The 21449-nt window shown below is 30.8% G+C and overlaps 1 protein-coding gene across 2 annotated transcripts in view; it reads left to right on the top strand.

The window, feature by feature from the left end:
• Positions 1–18885, top strand: part of LOC118194769 (protein arginine N-methyltransferase 1-like) — a 43251-nt gene extending 24366 nt beyond the window's left edge. Inside the window, exons 6-11 of one of the 2 annotated variants that reach the window (XM_035365981.2) lie at positions 908–1050; positions 2843–2930; positions 5988–6103; positions 8152–8302; positions 11181–11302; positions 16557–18885. In XM_035365981.2, the coding sequence (XP_035221872.1) occupies positions 908–1050; positions 2843–2930; positions 5988–6103; positions 8152–8302; positions 11181–11302; positions 16557–16610 (674 nt within the window). In that variant the 3' untranslated portion in view covers positions 16611–18885. Of the gene's footprint in view, positions 1–907; positions 1051–2842; positions 2931–5987; positions 6104–8151; positions 8303–11180; positions 11303–15764 lie in introns of both variants that reach the window. The other variant, XM_035365976.2, reaches the window with a different exon arrangement.
• Positions 18886–21449: the final 2564 nt, after the last annotated feature.

The following is a 21449-nucleotide window of genomic DNA, read 5'->3' on the forward strand; positions in this document are numbered from 1 at the left end:
TTCAGTATACAAGTCTCTACCATTTATACTGATCAGCTGGCTTTGATTCCATAATCATTCTCTTTTTAAAAAGTAAATTTAAGTTTTCTATATCTTCTTAAATGTATAAATAAATTATAGCTTTTGATAATATAAAATATTAAATTAAAAAAATCATGTCTATTTTTCTATGACATGAAACATGCTCATCTGTGACATAAAGAATATCTATCTTGTGTAATAATTACAAGAATGTATTTTCAAGATTATCTAATAAAAATGATTAAAATAGTTGACTTTATCAGAAGCACATTATAATATGTATTATAATTAGCAGCTATTTTTTTAATATATAAGGCTTCTTTTTTTTAAATATTAGAAATGTTGTATTAATTTGAATTACATAAATAAGCTTTAAAAGTTTTCTCTTTAAATTACTATTAATATGTGAAACATTTAATAAATAGTATTTTTTCCTTTGTTGGTGACAATAATGGAGTAGGTTATCACATTAGTTGTATAAATATTATGTCCAACTAGAATATAAAATTAAATGCATAGCGGCATAAATCTATGCTTAGTATTTATTCTCATGACAGTGATGAGTGCAGTTAAAAGTAATTAAATGAGTGTAAAAACAATCTAAGTTAATGTTTTTCAAGAAGTTTGAGGATCCCTTTAATAAAGTGTATATTTTGCTGGACCCTTAAAGATTAAATTTATTGATACTTCTATTAAATTTTTCATAATTAAATAACAATCAAATTTTAATGTAAAAAATGCAGATACTCTCCTTACCATTAAACTTATAAATCCCAATTTAGGAATTACTACTATAAAAGTTAAGGCAGTAAGTTTGAATGCAGTTAAAAAAAATTTGAAAATTTACTATTTGAAATAATACTCACTGAAATAATTTATTTTTCAGTTATTACTATTGTGAAAGGGAAAGTTGAAGATGTTGAGATTCCAGCTGAAAAGGTGGATATTATCATATCAGAATGGATGGGATATTGTTTATTTTATGAATCAATGTTAGACACTGTTCTCTTTGCCCGTGATAAATGGCTGGTAAGTCAATAATGTATTATTATGTTTCTCTTATATGACTTATCTGTAAAAAAACAGGGCAAAATTAATCCCTTAAGTGGCATGACTGCCTTTATTTGATCATGAGATTATTTGTCACTTAGTATACATCAGATTGTAATTTAAAATATTTTGCTTTCTTACCTTTTTTTCATAATATATATATATTATATCATCTTAATGAGTGGGAGCTTCCGTAAACAGAGGTTAAAATAAGTCATTTAAGCAATAAAGCTAATAGAAGTTGTTTAAATACAGGTCTTTATGAACAGTTTTAAAATTGACATATGAGTAATTTCAATGAACTATCATTTTAAAATCTCTTAACGAATCATGTCTGAAGAATTTCATACTTACGGTTATGCAAATTAAAAATTAATTAGCTGAATGTCCAATAAAACAATATGAAAACATTGGTGACTGTTGTAAATATGTTTTCAGTCAGCGAAAGTAAGTCCTGAATGTTTCTTGCTTGAATTCATCAAGAAAAGTGATATAAATTATTGTAAGTATGTTTAGTAACTGAATGGATAAAAGCTGTAAAGGCTGCATTAAAATTCCTGTGAATAGGCTGGCTATGTGCATGTTTCCAAAGTTTTCCTGATGTGTAATGGGAATATGAGCTGTTTTTCTGTGTAAATTTCTCCACAAAGGCATTTCACACTTGAGGTAGATGCTCTAATATGCTTTGCTATAATCTAATAAATTGTTTTCCGAACTGTAAAATAGGAAGCCAAATAAAATCGGTCAGAAGTGACCCAAGCAGCAGATGTACCGCAAAATATCCTTTTAATATAAGAAAAATGAAGGAAGTATTTTGTCGTAGAAATCTAAGTTATCACAGGCCAGAACTTGTTCAGAGTACCATTTCAAGAACAGAAAAACAAAAGATAGCAGTTTAACAAAATGTAATTTTGAATGCTGACCATATTTTAAAATGTATATGTGCAATAAAATTGCCATTTTTGTGTGACATATTACTTGCTGTAGTTTCATAAGTGTAGCAGTAGGGCAGTCTTGGTAGTGAAAGGTAAATCTTTGTATCTAAATTTATCAGACAAAAATACATGTTAAAAGTATTTTTAAAAAATTGAAGGATAATAAATTTATTCTAAAATCCAAACCTGAATATTATAAAATTATAAGAATAAAAATAACTAGTTCATTGCACGTTATGTATGAATAATGGCAAAAACAGCACTTTTTATTATTTGAAGTAATATGCATGTGACAAATCCTGTCTGTGAACTAGTTTTAAAGCTGCAGAATAAAAAATTTACACCAGAGACATACACCATTCTAAAATTGTAATGTTAACAATTATTATATAATTACCTCAAATAAAAAAAAAAATCAAAAATGTATTTGGAGCTATTTGTTATTTAACTAAAGCTTTTTTTAAGTGAAAGTTTTAGAATATAATCTTTGTTTTATCTGCATAAGTACAAATCTCTTCAAATATATAAAGAAATCGTAAAAATAGTATACCACTGTTAAATTTCACATTAAAAAATGTTTTCATACTGCAATATTTGTATTCCCTTTTAGTGATTAATATTTTATGGGAACCACAAAAAAAAAGTATTTTATTTCTTCTCGTATCTTGTCACTTTAGATCAGACGTATAACATTTCAGAAATTTTAATATATTAGTATATACTATATAAAATTATTATGCTGGTCTTCAATATCTGAAGTCAGTAACAAAAATTATTAAAAGGTGTACCCAAATGTATTTTTCTGACCATTTTTGTGTGGATTTGCTGTTTTGTAGAAACCTGATGGCATGATGTTTCCTGATCGAGCTACCTTGTTCCTATGCGCTATTGAAGATAGACAATACAAAGATGAAAAAATCAATTGTAAGTATCTGGAGCATATTCATTACAAAATTTTGATAGTCTGCATTAAAAGATAGTTCTCTTATCAGTCGAGAGAAACAAAATTGGGGGTTGGGGCTGTCGTCTTTTGGATATCTTATTCTTGTAGCTTTCTTTAAAATGGTTTATGTTACCAATAATTGAAAGTATTTTAATGCACAAATTGTCCTGAATAATCAGTCTGTGATTCTTCCTATGGTGTACCATTTACATTTTACTATGAAATCTGACTTTAATATCGGATATGTGTGAAAATTTTGTTAATTTTACTGTCATAATTTTTTTTTTTTTTTTTTACTTTAGAAACTTGTTTCATTAATTTGGTGGTAGCAGAGCAGACGTTCTGTAAACTGGAATTTGATCATTCTAGTATTTTGGGGGTAGGGGTGGATTTTAGTGTAGTGCATCAAAAAATCAGTAGTCATCATTTCCTTCCATAAATATTTAACTTGAAAACACTAAATTCTGCTTTTCCATATATGTATGAAATGCTTAGCAACTTTCATGAATAAAATTTTAATTATGCTGAAATGGTTTTATTAAATTACATGCACTTCCTTGCATTTTCCTTTCATTCCAATTAAAAATGCAAGCTCACTTAATTGAAATTGCAGATAGCTTTGCTTATTTGTTTTTAATATCACATGTATGTGATTATGTATTATAACTCTGCAACATTATCTAAATTTAAAAAAAAAGATAAAACTTGCTTTAAGATGAATTCTTCAGTCATTTTTGAGCTCAGTATCAAAGGTATATTTTACTAATATAATCAGCCACCCAGTGTTATTGAAATGTTAATATTAAATTAAAGAGAACATCTGTTTCTCTTTTCTAGTATGATGAAAAGTGTATTAAGTAAATGTGTTAATAGTGAAAGAAATGAAACTGACTTGTACTTCTGTCACTAGTGCTGAATTATGTTAACTGTTTCACAGTGGAAAGTGTAAGGACACCATGTATAATCTTCTACCCAATACTTAAGGCCTTTTTTTAACCCATCCAAGAGCCATGGTATTCAATAACAATCGGTTTTATACAATTTAAGCACTGCGTAACACAAATGCCATGCTCTTCATAGGAAGCTATGTTTTAAGAGTTACTATTACGAGAAGGCTATGTAAGAGATATTTCTTTATAAGATCTGCTGTAAGTGTTCTGCTCACTTATGGTTGCACAAGAGAGTTTGTTTAGCATGATGCGGAGAACATCAACTTTTTATCAAACATTAGTGAAGAAACAGTCTGTTGACAGATTCAACTAACCATTGATTCTGTGCTTGACGAGAACCGCACACATACTACCAGTGTACAAAAATCTGAGAAAGAAATTAGTGCAGTATGAACATGCATCATGTTGGGCAGGTGCTTAGACCTTCTTGTCTTGTACAGAGTCTGTGAAATATGGGAAAGAGGACTCCTATGTTTATCTCTTTAGACATGCTGTTGGCTCTCAGTTTATTTTTATGGACTATAATCATCTACAAAGAGCTGGGAAGACAATCAGTTGCGCTGATGGCGTGACTCCATGTGGTAACTGATATAGTTTGTATTTTGTTAGGCTTCATATTACGTACTACGTATAGAACTAAAACACATTTATTATGAATCTGTGAGAAGCTCTATTAATAATATAAAACAAATCAGCAAGATAAATATTGCCTTCATTATGTGAGGATGGCAAGTCTAGTTGCCAGTCTAAGAGTGCTCTGACGACATTTTACTCTGTGTAGCAGTTTGTAGGCCGACTTAGTCGCAGCTTTTTACTTCATCATTTTTCAGCTGTTTTACTTCATCTAATTCAATATAGTTAAATATGAGGAGCTAAAGAGTCCTTGGTTTCCCAGCTCTCTGTATTCGCGAGGCTTTCGTGACAGACACAATGCATATCAGTAAAATCTCTTGATACTGGTCATGAAGTTATGATTTTTGTATTGTCAAGTGGAGACGTTACTGAAAATAAATTATTGCTTTTGCTATGTCAGAGCATGCCGCCTTCCAGCTCGTAACTGCTGAAAGACAAAGAACCACCCACATGAATTTTTTATCTCTATGTGTTCCACCACATGCTTATTCAGGGACACTGTGTGTGCCTGCCATGAAGATATTGCTATTTATGGTTTCCTCCAATGACAGTTGTTTTTGGAGTAATCTGTAAAAGTTTCAGGCTGGAGATCAAAAGATCCAGGTTCTGAACTTGCTTATAGCATCAGCCAGATAATTGTGTGCTTCACAGGTGACCTGTATTGGCAATTATAGTCATTAAAATACCTAAACAAGATGAAGGGAGCAATAGTTTTACAATACGAATTATAGGTGTCACCATGACACCAGAGAAGTCTAAATATCAATAAGCTGTGATAACAGTAACAATGCTACCACAGAGCTTATCTGGTGGATGAATTTCTGGAAAATGAGGATATTAGCCAGAATTCGCCAGTCACCTGGTTAATATCCCATGCATGTTCTAGAAGGTTTTGAATCTTGTAGAAGATGCCTGGGATGCTCTTGAGGGTAATTGCAGCCTTTCTCCTCTCAGATCAGTCTTCCCGGATTTGAAAACGACACTGCTATAGGAGTGGAATAAGCTTGTGCAGTCAGTTATTAAGTGAATAATGGATACATATGGAATTTGGATCAAATTTTATCAAAGAAAGTTAAATATCTCACCAAGAGCTTTTAAAAAGTACCAAAGAAAAGGGGGGGGAGGAAAGCACACCAAAATTATGTCAAAAGTATTTAAGTATTACTATAGCTATTAAAATTTATTATTTTCCAAAAGGTTTAAGCATCTCACTGAAATCATTTAATTGCAAAAGAGAATTTTGTGTTTTCATAATCTGTTTGTTAAATTTGGTTTATTTACAGTTGTTCTGATTATTCCTAAAATTTTTTACATAGTTAATTTTTTGGTTATCATTGATCTTGTCATTTTTAGTTCTGTATATTGATGTTCTGGTATATATACATTGTGTGTGTGCGCTAGAAGTGCAGTTTAATCTGTAATCTTCACTTGCCCTTTTTTTTTTTTTTTTTTTAGGGTGGGATAGTGTATACGGATTTAATATGAGTTGCATCAGAAAAGTTGCTATTTCGGAGCCCCTGGTTGATGTTGTGGATCCTAAACAAGTGGTGACAAATGTCTGCCTTTTAAAGGTATGTTTTTTTTTTTTTTTTTTTTTTTTTTTTAGTGTCATGTTTTTAACATCTGAAGAATGATTTTTCAATTAACTAGAAAATCTTTTCTATTGTATATAAAGATCAGAAATGTAGAGCAAGTGGACAATGCATTGCTCATTAGCATTAGAAATTAAATCAATTCGAAAGTTACTTTATTATTTTGTTTTCAATATTTTTTTATGCTGTAAGTGAGAAGAATATGTGTTTAAAACCTGTAGTTTTGATACTTGTTTTGGTTTATGTCATTTTATGTTTAAAAAATGCAAAAACATGTAGTGGAGCTTTTTAACCCTCTGACCAGCCAGGGTTTCCACTAAGAAAGCACAAATTTCCCAAAACTGCTGTGAGAAAAATTATTTTCTTTATTTTAATGTAAAATTTCTCCCTGTTATTTTATACCTGGATTTGTGTTGCCTTAATTTCTTTGATATAGTATAGTTTCTTTGACATATTTAGTATACACGTATATATACATTCTTGCAGATATCACAAAAAATATTCTAGGCCATATATATATATATATATATATTGGCAATTATAGTCATTAAAATACCTGAACAAGATCTATATACCATATATAAATATATACAGTCAAAAGTCGTTAATCCCGACTCGTCCGGATTATCGATTTTTCCAGATTATAGATCATCAGTTTAAATCTGGTAAGATGGCATGCAGAAATTATAAAATTAAAAATATGAAACCGTAACTTATGAAATAAAGAACAATTATGATCTAAAGGGTATTAAAATTTACAAAAAAAAAAGCTTAATATTTATTTGTTTACTTTATTAAACATTTCTTTCAATTTAAGTTGTTTAAGTTGCTTCGTTTTATAGGATAATACTTTCTCTTTAATTCTGTAAACAGACATAATTTCTTCTTCAGTTACAAAGTTCCGCTGTTGAAGTCCTATAATTGCTGTGTCGAGAATACCGACTAATTTGTCAATCGAAATTTTCTCGTATTCAATAACCTCTGTGTCACTTTCTTCACTATCGGAAGCGAATTATAATGATGAGGAATTTGATTTAAATCATATCAAAGACGGAGTACATCGAGATGAAATATTACATTTAGTAAGGAATTATAAGCCAAATAAAATAAATACATCTACCCTGAAGATAAGGATAGTGCTGACAGATCAACTTCTTCATTGCGCACCGTTCCCCCAGCTTCAGAGCAGGGTGAAATTGATAAACAGATTTCGGATGGTTAGATAAACAAAGGATTATGCTTTTATCGATTTTTTGCAGCAATTCAGCTTTTTGTTTAATCGACTTCGAAACATACTTTCGCTCTGTAGCTCCTTTATATATTAGTAAATATATATCGGAAATTCTATTTGACATAATCGAAAGTTCAAGCTTACTTTTATAAAATTGCTCTGACAGTGTGCAAAAAATAATAAGCCGGATCCAATTCGAAGATTAAGGAACAATGCAATCTGCAACATTAACTGAATTAGATAATTTTAGCTTAGCTTATACCGTCCATTATACATTAAACGTGCATGCGTAAACATATTATGCGAATGCGCACACACATATTCGCAGTCGTAAAGTTCTTATGCAATAACGCCATAAAGGTCAATGCGACGCATGCGCAGAAAGTTTGTAGCTTTGAGGTCCGGATTATAGATCATTTCGAATTATGGGTGTCCGAATTAACGACTTTTGACTGTATATATGGTCTTGCTGCTTGGAAGGTTAAACAGAAATTCGTTTTATGTTGAGTTTTATTCTACAATAAGGATATAGTCTTTTTATTCGGAGTAGCTATTTAAAAAAGTTTAATATCTGTGATATATTTTTATTTTTACCTTTTCTTGTGCAAAAAGTGACTGTTGCCTATTAGTACATTTGGGGAGAAGAAATTTCTGGTACTCTTGGAATTTTTTATGGTAGACTCTTAAGATGGTGGCCTACTAAAATTATTTGAATAAATTTTTTTATTTCATTTTTAATAATGTAAACTTTTATGCCACTAAATATATAGGTATATTTTTCTTAATTTACACACAGGAAGTTGATCTATATACCGTGAAAGTTACAGATCTCAAATTTTCTAGCCCTTTTCACTTGCAAGTAAAAAGAGATGACTACATTCAAGCTTTTGTGACATTTTTTAATGTAGAATTCACAAAGTGCCATAAGCGAACTGGATTTTCAACAGGTGACTTTTTTTTTTTTTTTTTTTTTTTTTTTTTTTTTTTTTTTATTGTTATTATTATTATTATTATTTTATTATTTGGTTGTGATTTTTGTAGATTTCAATTGTATAATTATCCTAAGTATGATAAAATCATTACTGCAGTAAGATAGCCATGTGTTTAAAATGTTCAAAGAAAATGCTTGTAAGCCACTTCTGCTTGAAATGTAAAAAAATATTCCTTAGTCACTTTTAAAGTAACACACCTGTCAGAATACACACTTTTGCCTCAACCCACTTAGCCATTCCTGAAAGTCTAGGGAGAATTTTTTCTGATATGTGTCACATATTGGCGATTGGTAGAAAAGAAGTGGGTCAGAGATTGACAAATATGATGAATAAGGTACTTGTGTCTTGTTAGAAATCTGTTTGTGGTTGAAGAAACTCGGGAATTTCTTCAAAAATTTTAACGCATGACAATACTGAGTTTACATTTAATAGTTATGTAGCTACAAATATGTGTTGTAATCTGAATCTGTGGTTCAGCATTTTTTTTAAACATTTCAGTATATTGTTAGAAATTTTATTTGTCTGCTATTGTTAGCCTCATGTTTGATTTCCTGTATAAACTTAATATCCTGAAAAATTCAGCTTAAAATGACAAATGATTTAGATTTTTTTTTTTTTTTTTTTTAATTCCACTTGTAGGGAGGGGAACTGAAGCCAAATTCTATGGAGAGCATTATAAAGTTGAATTTTTTATTTTGTTGTTGTTCCTTATGCTCACATGTCTGACGTAGTCAGTCCAAACCCATGAAATTCCTCGTGGCAAGGAGCACTAGATTGCATCTGCTATTGGCAACAGCCTTGAGCACTATTCTGGTGACAGTGCAGTTTAGCTCAGTTCCACTCCCAATTTTAATAGAGAGCACCCGGAGGGGGGAGGACGGGTCCAAGGATCTCCCACTCCTCTCCCCTTCCACTAAACCACATGAGAGGACTTTTGGCTCGCCGCTTATTTAGAGTGCCGCACAGACGCTAAAATTCACAAATATCCATGCCTTCTCCGGGATTCGAAGCCGGGCACTTCGGCATTGCAATCAGCGACACTAAGCACTGTACCAGTTGGGTGGCTTTTTCTTTTGTATGTGTGATGAATTGTGCGTAAATTAATATCATTTCATATAAGATCAACTGGTATGTTAAGTTGATGTATTCCATAAAAAATTCAAAAAGTTATTTACTTTAATAATAAAAATAACTTTTGAATTCTTAATAAATACATGGTGTTTTTATTTTATTAATTCAGAAAACAACTTTCTATTTTAAAAGCAGATTTTCCTTCCCTTCCAAAAATGACTTGTTAAGAGGAACATTTATGTGTTGCAAATAAGAAGCTTACTAAAAATTATTTGGAACGAGGGCAGCAGTAGTTAAGCATGCATATGTCTTACACATGAGTTCTTGACAAAAGTGCACTAATTTATCGTAATAAAATAGAAAATAAAGTAATGAAAATCCACTTTAGGGAGGTACGTTAACTTAATTTATAATAAAATTGAACTTCTATTTTTAATTAATTATTTTTTTGTATAAAGTACCTAATCGGGCTGACGAGCACATACAAAATGATCAGCGAGCACAAGGTTAGGTACCGCTGCTGTAGAGAAATATTGTACCATTCATCATGGAGATACTGTGAAAGTTACAAGAGAGATGCTGGTAGAGTATATCAATTGCGGATTGAACACTCTAAAACAGACCATAACAGTTTCATTATATGGAGTTTGGGAGACTGTGTGGACCAAGGTAGATGTTTCACTTTGTCCTCATGTTCATCAAATCATGATTGGACAAGTCTCGCTGCATGAACTATCAGGAGCATTATCATCCTAGAAAATTCCATCTTCTACAGGAAACAAAGTTTGCATAGACATAGTTTTAGCTAAACATAAAACATAGTTTTATGCCGTGCAGAGAAGTTTTAGCTAGCCAGGATAGACCTGGCTAACTAAAACTTCTCTATACCTCTCCAGTGATCCTTCCTTGCAGGGTTATGGTTGGGCCAGCAGAAAACCACGACAAGGCTGGCCATACCAGGACAGATCCACCTCTGTGCTTGACAATTGGAAGGAGACAATAACGATCATACGCTTGTGCGGGTGTCCTCTAAATGTACACCTGTCCCATTGTGGGAAAACTGTGAAAGGTGATTGATTGATCTGACCATATAACTGTCTTCTACTTATCAATTGACCAGGATTTGTGGTTGTGGCACTACTGTAAATGACATTTATCATGAACATGTGTGACAAGTGGCTTGGGAATTGCTGCTGTGCCTTAAATATTCTGTTTATGAAGGTGCCTCCTAACTTATTATTGACACTGGAGAATCCAGATGCTGATTGAGCTCTGCAGTCACTTTGGCTGCAGTTGTTTTCTTTTTAGACATTACAATCTGCTTCAATATCTGTCAGTCTCTTTCATTCAGCTTCTCCTTCTGTCTCCTCTATTTTACTTTGCCACACTGTATGTATGCTGTTATGACGTTAGGCACTGTACCTATAGAAATGTCTAAAAGCTGGCATGTTTCAGTGACATTTTCTCCAGCAAGCTGGGCCTCTGCAAATTGACCTCTTTGAAAATCTGTGAGGTCTGACATTTTACGCTTCTGACGAAAATCTGAGACGCATACAGCTACACTAAAGCTACTTCATACTACTATATTATATACTTCTTATATTATTAAAAAAAAAAAAATCTTGTAGCTAGGATCTTATTTTATTGCTTACAAAACGCATTCTTAAACATTTTTATTCACAGCTGTTTCCATTATTGTGATAATCACCTGTGTTGTGTATATATATATCAGTCTAATATTACTCTTTATCATTCCTTATAGCTCCTGAAGCTCCATACACACATTGGAAACAAACAGTATTTTATTTTGATGACTATCTCACTGTAAGGAAAGGCGAAGAAGTCTATGGTGTTTTCAAGATGTGTCCAAATGAAAAGAACAAGGTAATTAAAATCTTTCAGTTGAAATTAAGTTTAACTTGTTTGTCATTCACTATTTATCTGTGCATGTTTTTAAGCTACCATATCATTGTATCGAAAGCATAATTTATGTGAAGTATATTTGATGGCATTACACCTTTTATACATATAATCATGCTTGAGAATGTTGATTGGAATTGTAATAGAGGTTGAAGCACAGAACAGTAGAAGGCAGTCGTGGCAGATTTTAAATATTAATTTTGTTTTGGATAAATCATTTTTGTGGACAGAAATTATATAGCACATTAATCTTGCCTGTTCCTAAGCATTTACATTTTTAATACTGTAATTGTAATAAGTGAGATGTGCAGCAGCAGTCTAGACAGGCTGAAAAAAGGGAGTAAAAGTGAAAAGTATTCATTTGAAAGTATTCAGAACGAAAGATGAACTCAGAGTGAGTTAGTTTCAGTTTCAAAACAATCTGATTAGATGAAGCTCTAAATTATTATTGGCTGTTTGAGTTTTAGTTCCATTTACATCCCCAGTATTATGTAAATATCACATGATATAGATTAAAAATAAAGCAGTCCAGAAAAGTTAACATAAATAATTACTGTTTGTAGAAAAGAAGGAAAATACCCAAATTAAAATGAAAAATTAATGCGAGATTGCTAATTTAAGTTATAATTTTTATTTACATATTTTTTATCTTGTATGCATGTAAATGTTTTAAATACATACTGAATAATAACAACAGAGGTGCTAACTCTCTCAGCTTTCTATCATACTCCTACCAGTCCAATTCCTAACATATTTATCCCAATTCTTGTTTATTCCTTGCAGTAGTGGTTCCAGAGTCGTGGCCCCCTTTTTTCAGTTAAAAATTTTCCCTGGAGCCTTACTGCCTTAACCTTTTCCTGTGGGCTATAGGGTCCAATTTCGAATGTATTTTGGCCATTTAGTCACTTATTTTAACTGAAAGGAACAGAAAAGCAAATCCACAGGATATTGCACTTCCTAATCCATATCAAGGAGTAAATTTTAAATCTCCATAGTTTACTGAAATTTCTTGAGACACATTTAAAGTAGTGAACGTGCGTGACATATACGTCCCAGCCCCCGGGAAAAGGTTAAGCAAAAATAATGAGTAATCGTAAGTAAAAGCTAAATCTACCTTAAGCAAAAATGTGTCTAGTCGTAAGTAAAAGATAAAAATAAATAAAACTCCTGTATCTTTATTGTTCAACATTAAATTAATAATGTGATGCATGAGCCTGCAAATCGTGGAATTAAAATCCGCTGAGGCTCTTCAGTCAGAAGAGGGTATTGATCTTATATTGAAGTTCAACTTTTTGCCAATTCCATGTCACCAAATTTTGCTTTTAAACTGTTGTCACAAGATAACTCAATAGCATTCTCTTCTGCCACTGAAGTAAATTCAGACAAAGCACTAATGTTAAATGGATCTTGAATCCATGCAAACCTATTGAAATTTTCATTTTGAAAGTGTTTATCAGTCCAGGTATGTCACATGAATATGCAAGTTTTATTAAAAATTGACATCAGTAAAATCTTATGCATCTTTGTAGTTCCTCTTTAAGGAAAATAAAAATTTCTTGTTGCAATTCAAAGGTATGTGATAAAACATCAATGCAAGAGAGCCATTCTGCACTGCTGTAGTACAACAAATATGAATGTTCATCAACACCTGATTTAATGCAAGACTCAGATGCTTTGATGCAAGCACTTCTGTATGAATAATATATTGGGTCCACAGTGCATTTGGTGATTTGCTTTGAATAAATGTCTGTAATCTTTCATAGCAGCCAGACATACAGCAAGTTCCATCAGTACAGACACCAACATGGTTAATTCAAATTATTTTCAAATATAGAATGCATCAAGGATCTCGAACAGGTCCTGAACGTTCGCTCCTGCAGTGATATGTTTACAAAACAGAAAGTCTTTAATATTATTACCATCTATGAACTGTACATAGCATATCAAATGAGCACCCTTATTATTCTTATCATCCTTAGCTTCATCTAGCCGCAATCAAGATTCCACTTTTTTAATTTTTTCAATTAATTTATCATTGATATTATCTACCATATGTTGTATTCTTCAACTAATTGTGTTATTGGATAAAGCCACTTTTAAAAGCAACTTCCTAGCAAACTTGATAACCATAATGTTTAGTGTATCTATAGCAGCTGGTGGAATGAGGTTTCTTACATTTTGAGATTCTGTAGGCCACCTTGTAAGATGCTAGCAAAGCATTGTTTGGTATTGCTGTAGCTTTATTTATTTATTTATTTATTTTCAATTCATTTAACTTCCTGGCGAAAAAATATCCCATGGTTTGCCAACCTGCTGTGGTGATTAACTAACATCATTTTACTTAAAAGTATACATTCCACTGCCAGAGCTGCTTTGCAGTTTTCTCTTGTGTATGTCATGAAAGAATTCCTTTATATATATTTAATATTTCTCGCCTTCCCTTCTTAAAGTTTTATGAAAATATTATTTTAGACATTAACAGCTGTTTTTAAATTGTAGATCGAGAGGTGTTCAGTTAGAATACAGTACCACCTGTCGTAGAGAGAAAGAAACTCTCACTTAGACACTGGTTTCGGCAAAGCTAACATGTAGTAGTACTGAGTGTAGTAATTACTGTTAATAAACTTGTTAGTGTTCGTAATTTCACAGTCCACTCATTTCGTTAAAAATTAAAGAAACATATTACTAGAGAAGGGGGGAAAATGAACTCATTACAAGTTCTGGTAGAGTTTTATAGTCTTATTTATAATCATCTTGAAAAATGACCTTATCTTTTGTTTTTGTGGGGAGGAGCAGAGGATCCTGAATTCAAATTTAAAATGTTCAGTTACTTTATGGGGGGGAAATATATTTCAGCAGATCAGAATTCGTTTTTCCAAGCTTTGTTTCTGTGCTGTACATTTGTTTTAAAAAATTCTTAGGAGCAAACTTGGCATGTGCTGTGAGTGTCCTTTTTCAGGAGACTTCAATAAGGACTTGGATATCTCCTGACCTTTCAAGAGGCTTTCCCATGGGGTATTTTATGTGTAAAATCAGTAAGAATTCGTTAGGTTCTTTAATTTATGTTTTATACAATACACATAGACTCCAACTACTACGGATTCTCTGTAGTTTCTACGTTAATTCATGAAAAACTATGAGCTACGAAAAGTATATAAAAAACTACGGATTTTACAGAAACAGAGTAGTAGAACCAGTACGCAAAATGGAACCAACTAATTTATCCGATTGATTGGCTGAATACTTGTGTCGTCATATATCACGTGTTGAGTGCGTCGCTGTTTTGAAAAATAGCCAATCGTAGATCAGTAACTCCAAACGCTAATGACTTGTCAATAGTTCCCCTGCAACATCTGTCTACTTTGTCTGTCTCCTAGGTTCATTGCTGCTGCGTGTTTAGCCTGCCTTCGTCTCCAATGTTTGGATTACGGCGAGAGCTTAGCGTGTGTTTTGTGAACTGTGATTCAGGTGGAAGGTTTTTTTTAATAATGCTACCTCGAACGAAAAAGCCAGAATTATCAAAACAGAAATTTAAAGATTCATATTCTTCAGAATTTCCATGCATTAAATCATCTGAAGTTTCTGTGAATCACACACACTGCAGTGTATGCAACAGAGACTTCTCATTTGCACAAGGTGAAAACGATGACTGTAAACGGCATGTTTTTTTCTCAAAAGCATATAGAACTTGGCACAGTAAAATATAAAGAAATAACAAATTTCTTAATAAAAGATGACGAAAAAGGTCTTGTAGAAGCCGAATGCTATTTTGTTCAGTTTTTAATTGATCACAATCTACCGCTTTCTGTTTCGGATCATTCCAAAGAGCTTTTCAAAGCAATGTTTCCGTATTCTGCCATAGCAAAAAAATTTAGCTGCAGTCATACCAAAACTGCTGCTATTATGAAAACGCTTGCAGAAAGTACTGTTGCCGATATTATGAAATCACTGTGCAGTACATCATTTTCTCCGATGGAAGTAAAGAAATTACATATTACAGTAAAGAAAAGGGAGTGATAATTACACCATTGATTTCTATTTTAGAGTGCACAAATAATACCGGAGAAGGTATTTTTAATTGTATAAATGAAAACTTTAAAAGCAAAGGTTTAGCATGGAAAAATTGCTTATCATTTTCTTCTGATAATGCTAGTAATATGATTGGAAAGTTTAAACGTGTAGCATCATTTATCAAAATGCATCAACCAAGTATAATCATCCAAGGTACACCATGTCACCTCTTGCATATAGCTGTAAAAAAGGCTACTGAAAAATTAATTGGCTAAGATATCGAAATGTTGTTAATACATATATATTTTTATTTGTAGAAAAGTTCGAAACGGAAGCATAGCTTCAAAGTTGCTCAACAAATTTAATGCTCAATAAATTAAAATGTATTTTTTTTTTTTTTTTTTTCCTCTTCCAGAGAGATCTTGATTTCAGCATTGAAATTGACTTCAGAGGAGAGCTCTGTGAATTAAATGAAACATTTGTGTATAGAATGCGTTGAAAAAGCTGCATTTAGACACTGCCATCTTCTGTGAATGCAGTAATCAATTTTTAGATTTTTGTATATTTAACTAAGACCTTGTTTTTATTGAAATCTGTTAATTTTTTTCATTTTGTGACATGTGCAGGAGCATAGGAACAGTGCATATGAAATTTAGTAGGGTTTTCCAGTATTTTTGCAGATTTTTCTGTTGCTAATGATAGAACTGTAAAGATTTGCTCGAATAGCTTTTTCTGAAAGATTCTTTAAAAAGACTTATTTCTTTCATGATTGGATCTGTACTATAAATTTATTAGTTAGTAAAGGTTCATTTTAATGTTTCAGAGTTAAAAAAAAAAGGGAACATAGTTACTTTATTTAAAATGAGACTGCAGGAAATGTTAAAATCAATCATGTGTTTGCTTACAATAAATTTCTTTAAATTTTAAATACATAGACTGGATTATTCATTATCAGTGGTTATAAGGCTGTTTGTCTTTATAATTTCACAACATATATATTTATATATCTATGTAATGTGTCAGTGTATGTGAATATGTGATGTGTTGTGTAAAAAAAAAAACTGTTATTGTTTAACAGTGTAAAGTAAAATTTCATGTAGATCAGTCTTCTTCACCCCTTCCCCCATCTTTAATAAATGATGATGAAAGGAGTTGCTTTGTGCAAAATATCATACTAGCAAAAATAATTGTCTGTTTGGTTTTTCAGAAACAAAAATCTTGCTGTGTTAATTCAAGACTTACTGATTGCTATTGTATTTAATTTCTGTGGAAAAAATATCCATTGAGTGTGAAATAAAGAAAATTGTGTTAAAACAAATAAATTAGCCTTTACAATGTATGAAATATCTAAAACATAATTTTCCTCTTCAGAGTTAAGTAATTCCAATTATGTTTTAAATATTTTTGAATGCTATCATTTTAATTTTAATTTATTAAAAAAAAGTTCCTACTGAAGTTGAGTAAATAAAGATGTAATTGCATACTTTTAAAATTTTCATTATGTGATATAATGAAAATTATTGTTTTATTCATTTCCATGTGGAATTTTAAAATTGCCAGATATTTCTCTCACCATATAAAACATTGTATAAAGCATTTAATACTTTATTTGGTACAGTTTTTTTTTTTTTTTTTTTTTTTTTTTTTTTTTTTTAAATTTCCTTAGGAATAGATAGATAAGTATATTTAAGTGTACTGACTGAAGAGTTAATAAAATATCCTTCATATATAGAAAGAGCCAGTATTGAGATAATGATGATAACCAAAACTTTCATTTTCAGGTATTTAAAGCTGATGTTTTAACTTGCAGTGTTTTATTTTAAAAATTTTGTATGTTTCTTTTTCATATCTCCCGTTCATCTTTTTGTGTTACTTTAAATTTGTGTTCTCAGTAATTTCATAGCCACATTATGTCCTGCTCTTTAAGATAGAGCAGAGCTACAAACTGTAAATTGACAGTGCTTATTTATGTATATTTAACTCCATTGGTCTCTGTTTTTCTGAATATGATATGATTAGAGTTTGATACTGTGTCAAATTGATGTAAATTTTTTTGATATTGTGTTAACAAGTAAAATGTAGTTTAATACCTAGAAAAGGAATCGTGTGTTACGTTTTGAGTAGTTCTATGCGCTTCTGACCATAGCTTTTCTGTTTCCACAAACGAAATTTAGATATATTTGACTATACGCTATGTAGTTTTATAAGTAATATAATCCTTTCTTTTTAGAAAAATCTTCCGATTTTCTTAGATTTAAAATTTAGCAAATAGTATTCAAGCAGAATAATATGAACACTTTTACATATTTTTATCCAGGTTGCTCTAGTGGTATTTATTTTATTTATGCAGTACTGAGAATGGGGTGTTTTAATTTCATATTCATATGCATTGTACAGTGAGAATTGGCTGTAATTTTGTTTTCTTGTTACAAACAGATAATTCATTTGATTATTTCTTACATCCTGGTTGTAAATATTTAGTAATGAATTTTTTTTTAAGTAGAAATCTTCTGAATATGTTCAAGTTCTGTCAAATAAAAGGCTTAAATTGCAATATTTAGGAAATTAAAAAGTATCATTTTAATTATTTGGTATTAAAAGTAATGTAGAGCTGTTTATCTCATTCTTGTTGTTGCTTCATATTTTTTCTCCTCTAATTCTTCTCCATAAAGGATTTGAATAATAGAGCTTATAAAAAGCTCCATTATTAAAATCCTTTAGCTTGCTATCAGAATATTTCTATTTATCTGACTATAACTTTTTTAACAGAATTCCTTTGAAATTATATAAATGCCTTTAATAGGCATCATTATGTTAAAATTTTAAAAGTGTTTCTTGTAATAACATTTTGCTCTGAACTTTTAGTGATAATGTGCACTGTATCTGTGTCATACTTATTGTCTATACTTATAAAAATTCCATACTCATAGAATGGTCACAGGAATTTTAACATACAATATTCTTTAAATAATAAAACTGCAATTTAAATCGTAAAATACTGTTGTACATATACAAGAACTTTTGGTTTATTCATGTTAAACATTCTTTTCTTTAGAATTCAGAAGGAAACATTTTGTGTATAAAAGTTTTTATCTTGATGTTAAATCTTTTTTAAAAATTACTTCAAATACTAATATTGTTTAATTTTTTCCCCATTCATCTTTAACTTTTTGTATGCAGTTTTCCAATTTATGAATAAATTTTTTATTTAGCATAAGTATGATGTATGCTGTGTTGGAAAAAAGGAAATGGTGCAATAAGTTAATCACATATGAAAAGTTAATTTTTAATTATTTTATTGATTATATGGAATTCATTTACTTCTGATTAATAATGCAAAACACAATCATTGGAATATCGTAATTAACTAAGAAATCAACAGTTTATGGAATATTTTTTAAATTAAGAAAAAAGTTACTATTATTTTGTTTTGAACTTGTTTGTAATTCTCTATATACATTCTTATCATTTGTCCAGCATTAGTGAATCTAATTTGTATCAGAAAATTTCAATAAAAAATTTACATTTTGGCTTTTGTTGGAGATCTACTGTTTTCTTCAGTTTTTAAAATTTCCAATTTAGTTATCTGTTTCAAAGTTTATCAAAGTGAATAAAATATTTAGGTATTCCCCAGCAGAAAACAGCTGTTACATATGTACCATGTTCTGCTAGAGCTGGTTGAAAATAATTTGCAAATACAGTCAAAAGTCGTTAATTTGGACACCCATAATCCGGACCTCAAAGCTACAAACATTCTGCGGGGGGGGGGGGAACGCCACGGTGCGCAATGAATTGGAAGTTGATCTGTCAGCACTATCCTTATCTTCAGGGCAGATGTTTTTATTTTATTTGGCTTATAATTCCTTACTAAATGTAGTATTACATCTCGATGTACTCCATCTTTGGTATGATTTAAATCAAATTCCTCGTCATTATAATTTGCTTCCGATAGTGGAGAAAGTGACACACGTTATTGAAAATGAAAAAGTTTCGATTGACAAATTAGTCGGTATTCTTAGCACAGCAATTAACGGGACTTGAACAGCGGAACTTTGTAACTGAACAAGAAATTATGTCTGTTTATAGAATTAAAGAGAAAGTATTATCACATAAAACGAAGCAACTTAAACAACTTACATTGAAAGAAATGTTTAATAAGGTAAACAAATAAATATTAAGCTTTTTTTTTTTTTTTTTTTTTTTTTTTTTTTTTTTTTTTTTGGGTAAATTTTGATACCCTTTAGATCATAATTGTTCTTTATTTCATAAATTACGGTTTCATATTTTTAATTTTATAATTTCTGCATGCCATCTTACCAGATTTAAACTGATGATCTATAATTCGGAAAAATCGATAATCCGGAATTACCGAAGTCCTGACGAGTCCGTATTAACGACTTTTGACTGTATTAAATTGAACGATATGTGATTTCCTTTATTTCTAGTACTTTTTCTCCCCACCCTTAATTTTTTAAAACTAAAAAAAACAATAAATTTCAAAATGCAGCTTTCTTAAAACTAATTACATATGTTTAAAAAAATACAAGCATCTATACATATATAAGCGGCTTAAATGTTTGTCACCGATAGTTTATTGGTTGCTTGCTGTCAATTGTTTTATTCCCAGTGCAGTGCAGTGCGTGACAGATATTATGAGAAACCTAAGCCGGAAATATTAAAAATACAAGAGCATGTGCATTTAACATTTAGTAAATAAATTTAACATCTATATATAATAGAATTTGGAAATAAGCAACCGGCAACGATGAAAAACAAATGAAATAAATAAATATCTTTATTATATGCGGCTTAAATGTCTGTCGCCGGTTGCTTGCATAACTGTACTAGCCAGTGGGGTGAAGTTGTCATGGAACAGGGTTGCCGTTTCAGTTGAGATGTAGACAGACAATTTCCTGTAAAACTTGCCTTTGTTATGACCATCGATAAGTTTCGGGGCCAAATGCTTGAGCTTGTTGGCTTTTTTTTTTTTTTTTTTTTTCCTGAGCCTGCATTTGCACACGGTCAATTTTATGTTGCCTGTTCAAGAGTTCGTGAAAGAACAGACGTAAAATTAAAAATAATGGATGGTCCTCTGCAAGGCGAACTTAAAAATGATGGAAAGATCTACACAAGAAATGTTGTATACAAAAGAGATCTTTGACATTTGAAATAACATTTTATTATTTCAAGGGGCATCCTCACCGCCTGCCCTGGGTAATTCAGTTTAAATTAGGAGACATCTTTGCATAAATCATTTTAATTACAATTTATAATATCTAGAACAGTGGTCATTTCGTATGACCGCCGGGCTTTCTAGTAAGTTGTATTAAAATAACATTTTTTTTAAAGAAGCATTTAAAAATTTTAAATCTGTTATGAAAACTATTACAGAATTTTATTTTTGTATTTTTTCACCATATTTTAAATACTATTTATCTGTTGTAGTTGTATCAAATTAAAAACAAAATTTTATAGAAGTTAACAACGTTTCTTACATAACGGTTCATTGCATATTAAGTTTCTGATGTCATAAGTGATGATGTACATGGGGAGGTGAGAGATAATTTTTGTTATGCATTGTATTAACATGATTCCTAAATACATGCATTGTTAAGTTAAATTGACTATAGCAGAATGTTGAATTTAAAATACTTAAGATTTGAATTTCAATCAAACCTCATCTAAAATCCCATTCTTCCCCGAAGACTTTTTTTTTACTTAGAACTCACTGAAACAGAAATAACTAGAAAGAATTTTTATCCGTAAAATATAACAAATAGCTTTATCTAATTCAATTAAATAAGTCTCTGTTGTCCATTCAGGATATATATTTTAATAGGTACAGTGTTTTTTTATTATTATTATTATTATTATTATTATGTAAAAGCTTTCCTTCTACCTAAATACTTGTTGTGTTGTCTTTGGTTAAATATTTTGTTCTCATTAAAAAAGAAAAAGTCATCTTACAGCTGTGAATAATGTTACCAATACAAATTCCGCTGCTAATCTTCATAATGCATAATATTCTGAAAGGGGTATTTGTAAAGTTGAGCAAAAATGACAGCATTGATTTTAAAAAAAATTCAAGATATATAGGTCA

Source organism: Stegodyphus dumicola, chromosome 2 (genome assembly GCF_044657685.1).
Source record: "Stegodyphus dumicola isolate Sdum_Otavi_A_Nest chromosome 2, ASM4465768v1".
Taxonomy (NCBI): domain Eukaryota; kingdom Metazoa; phylum Arthropoda; class Arachnida; order Araneae; family Eresidae; genus Stegodyphus; species Stegodyphus dumicola.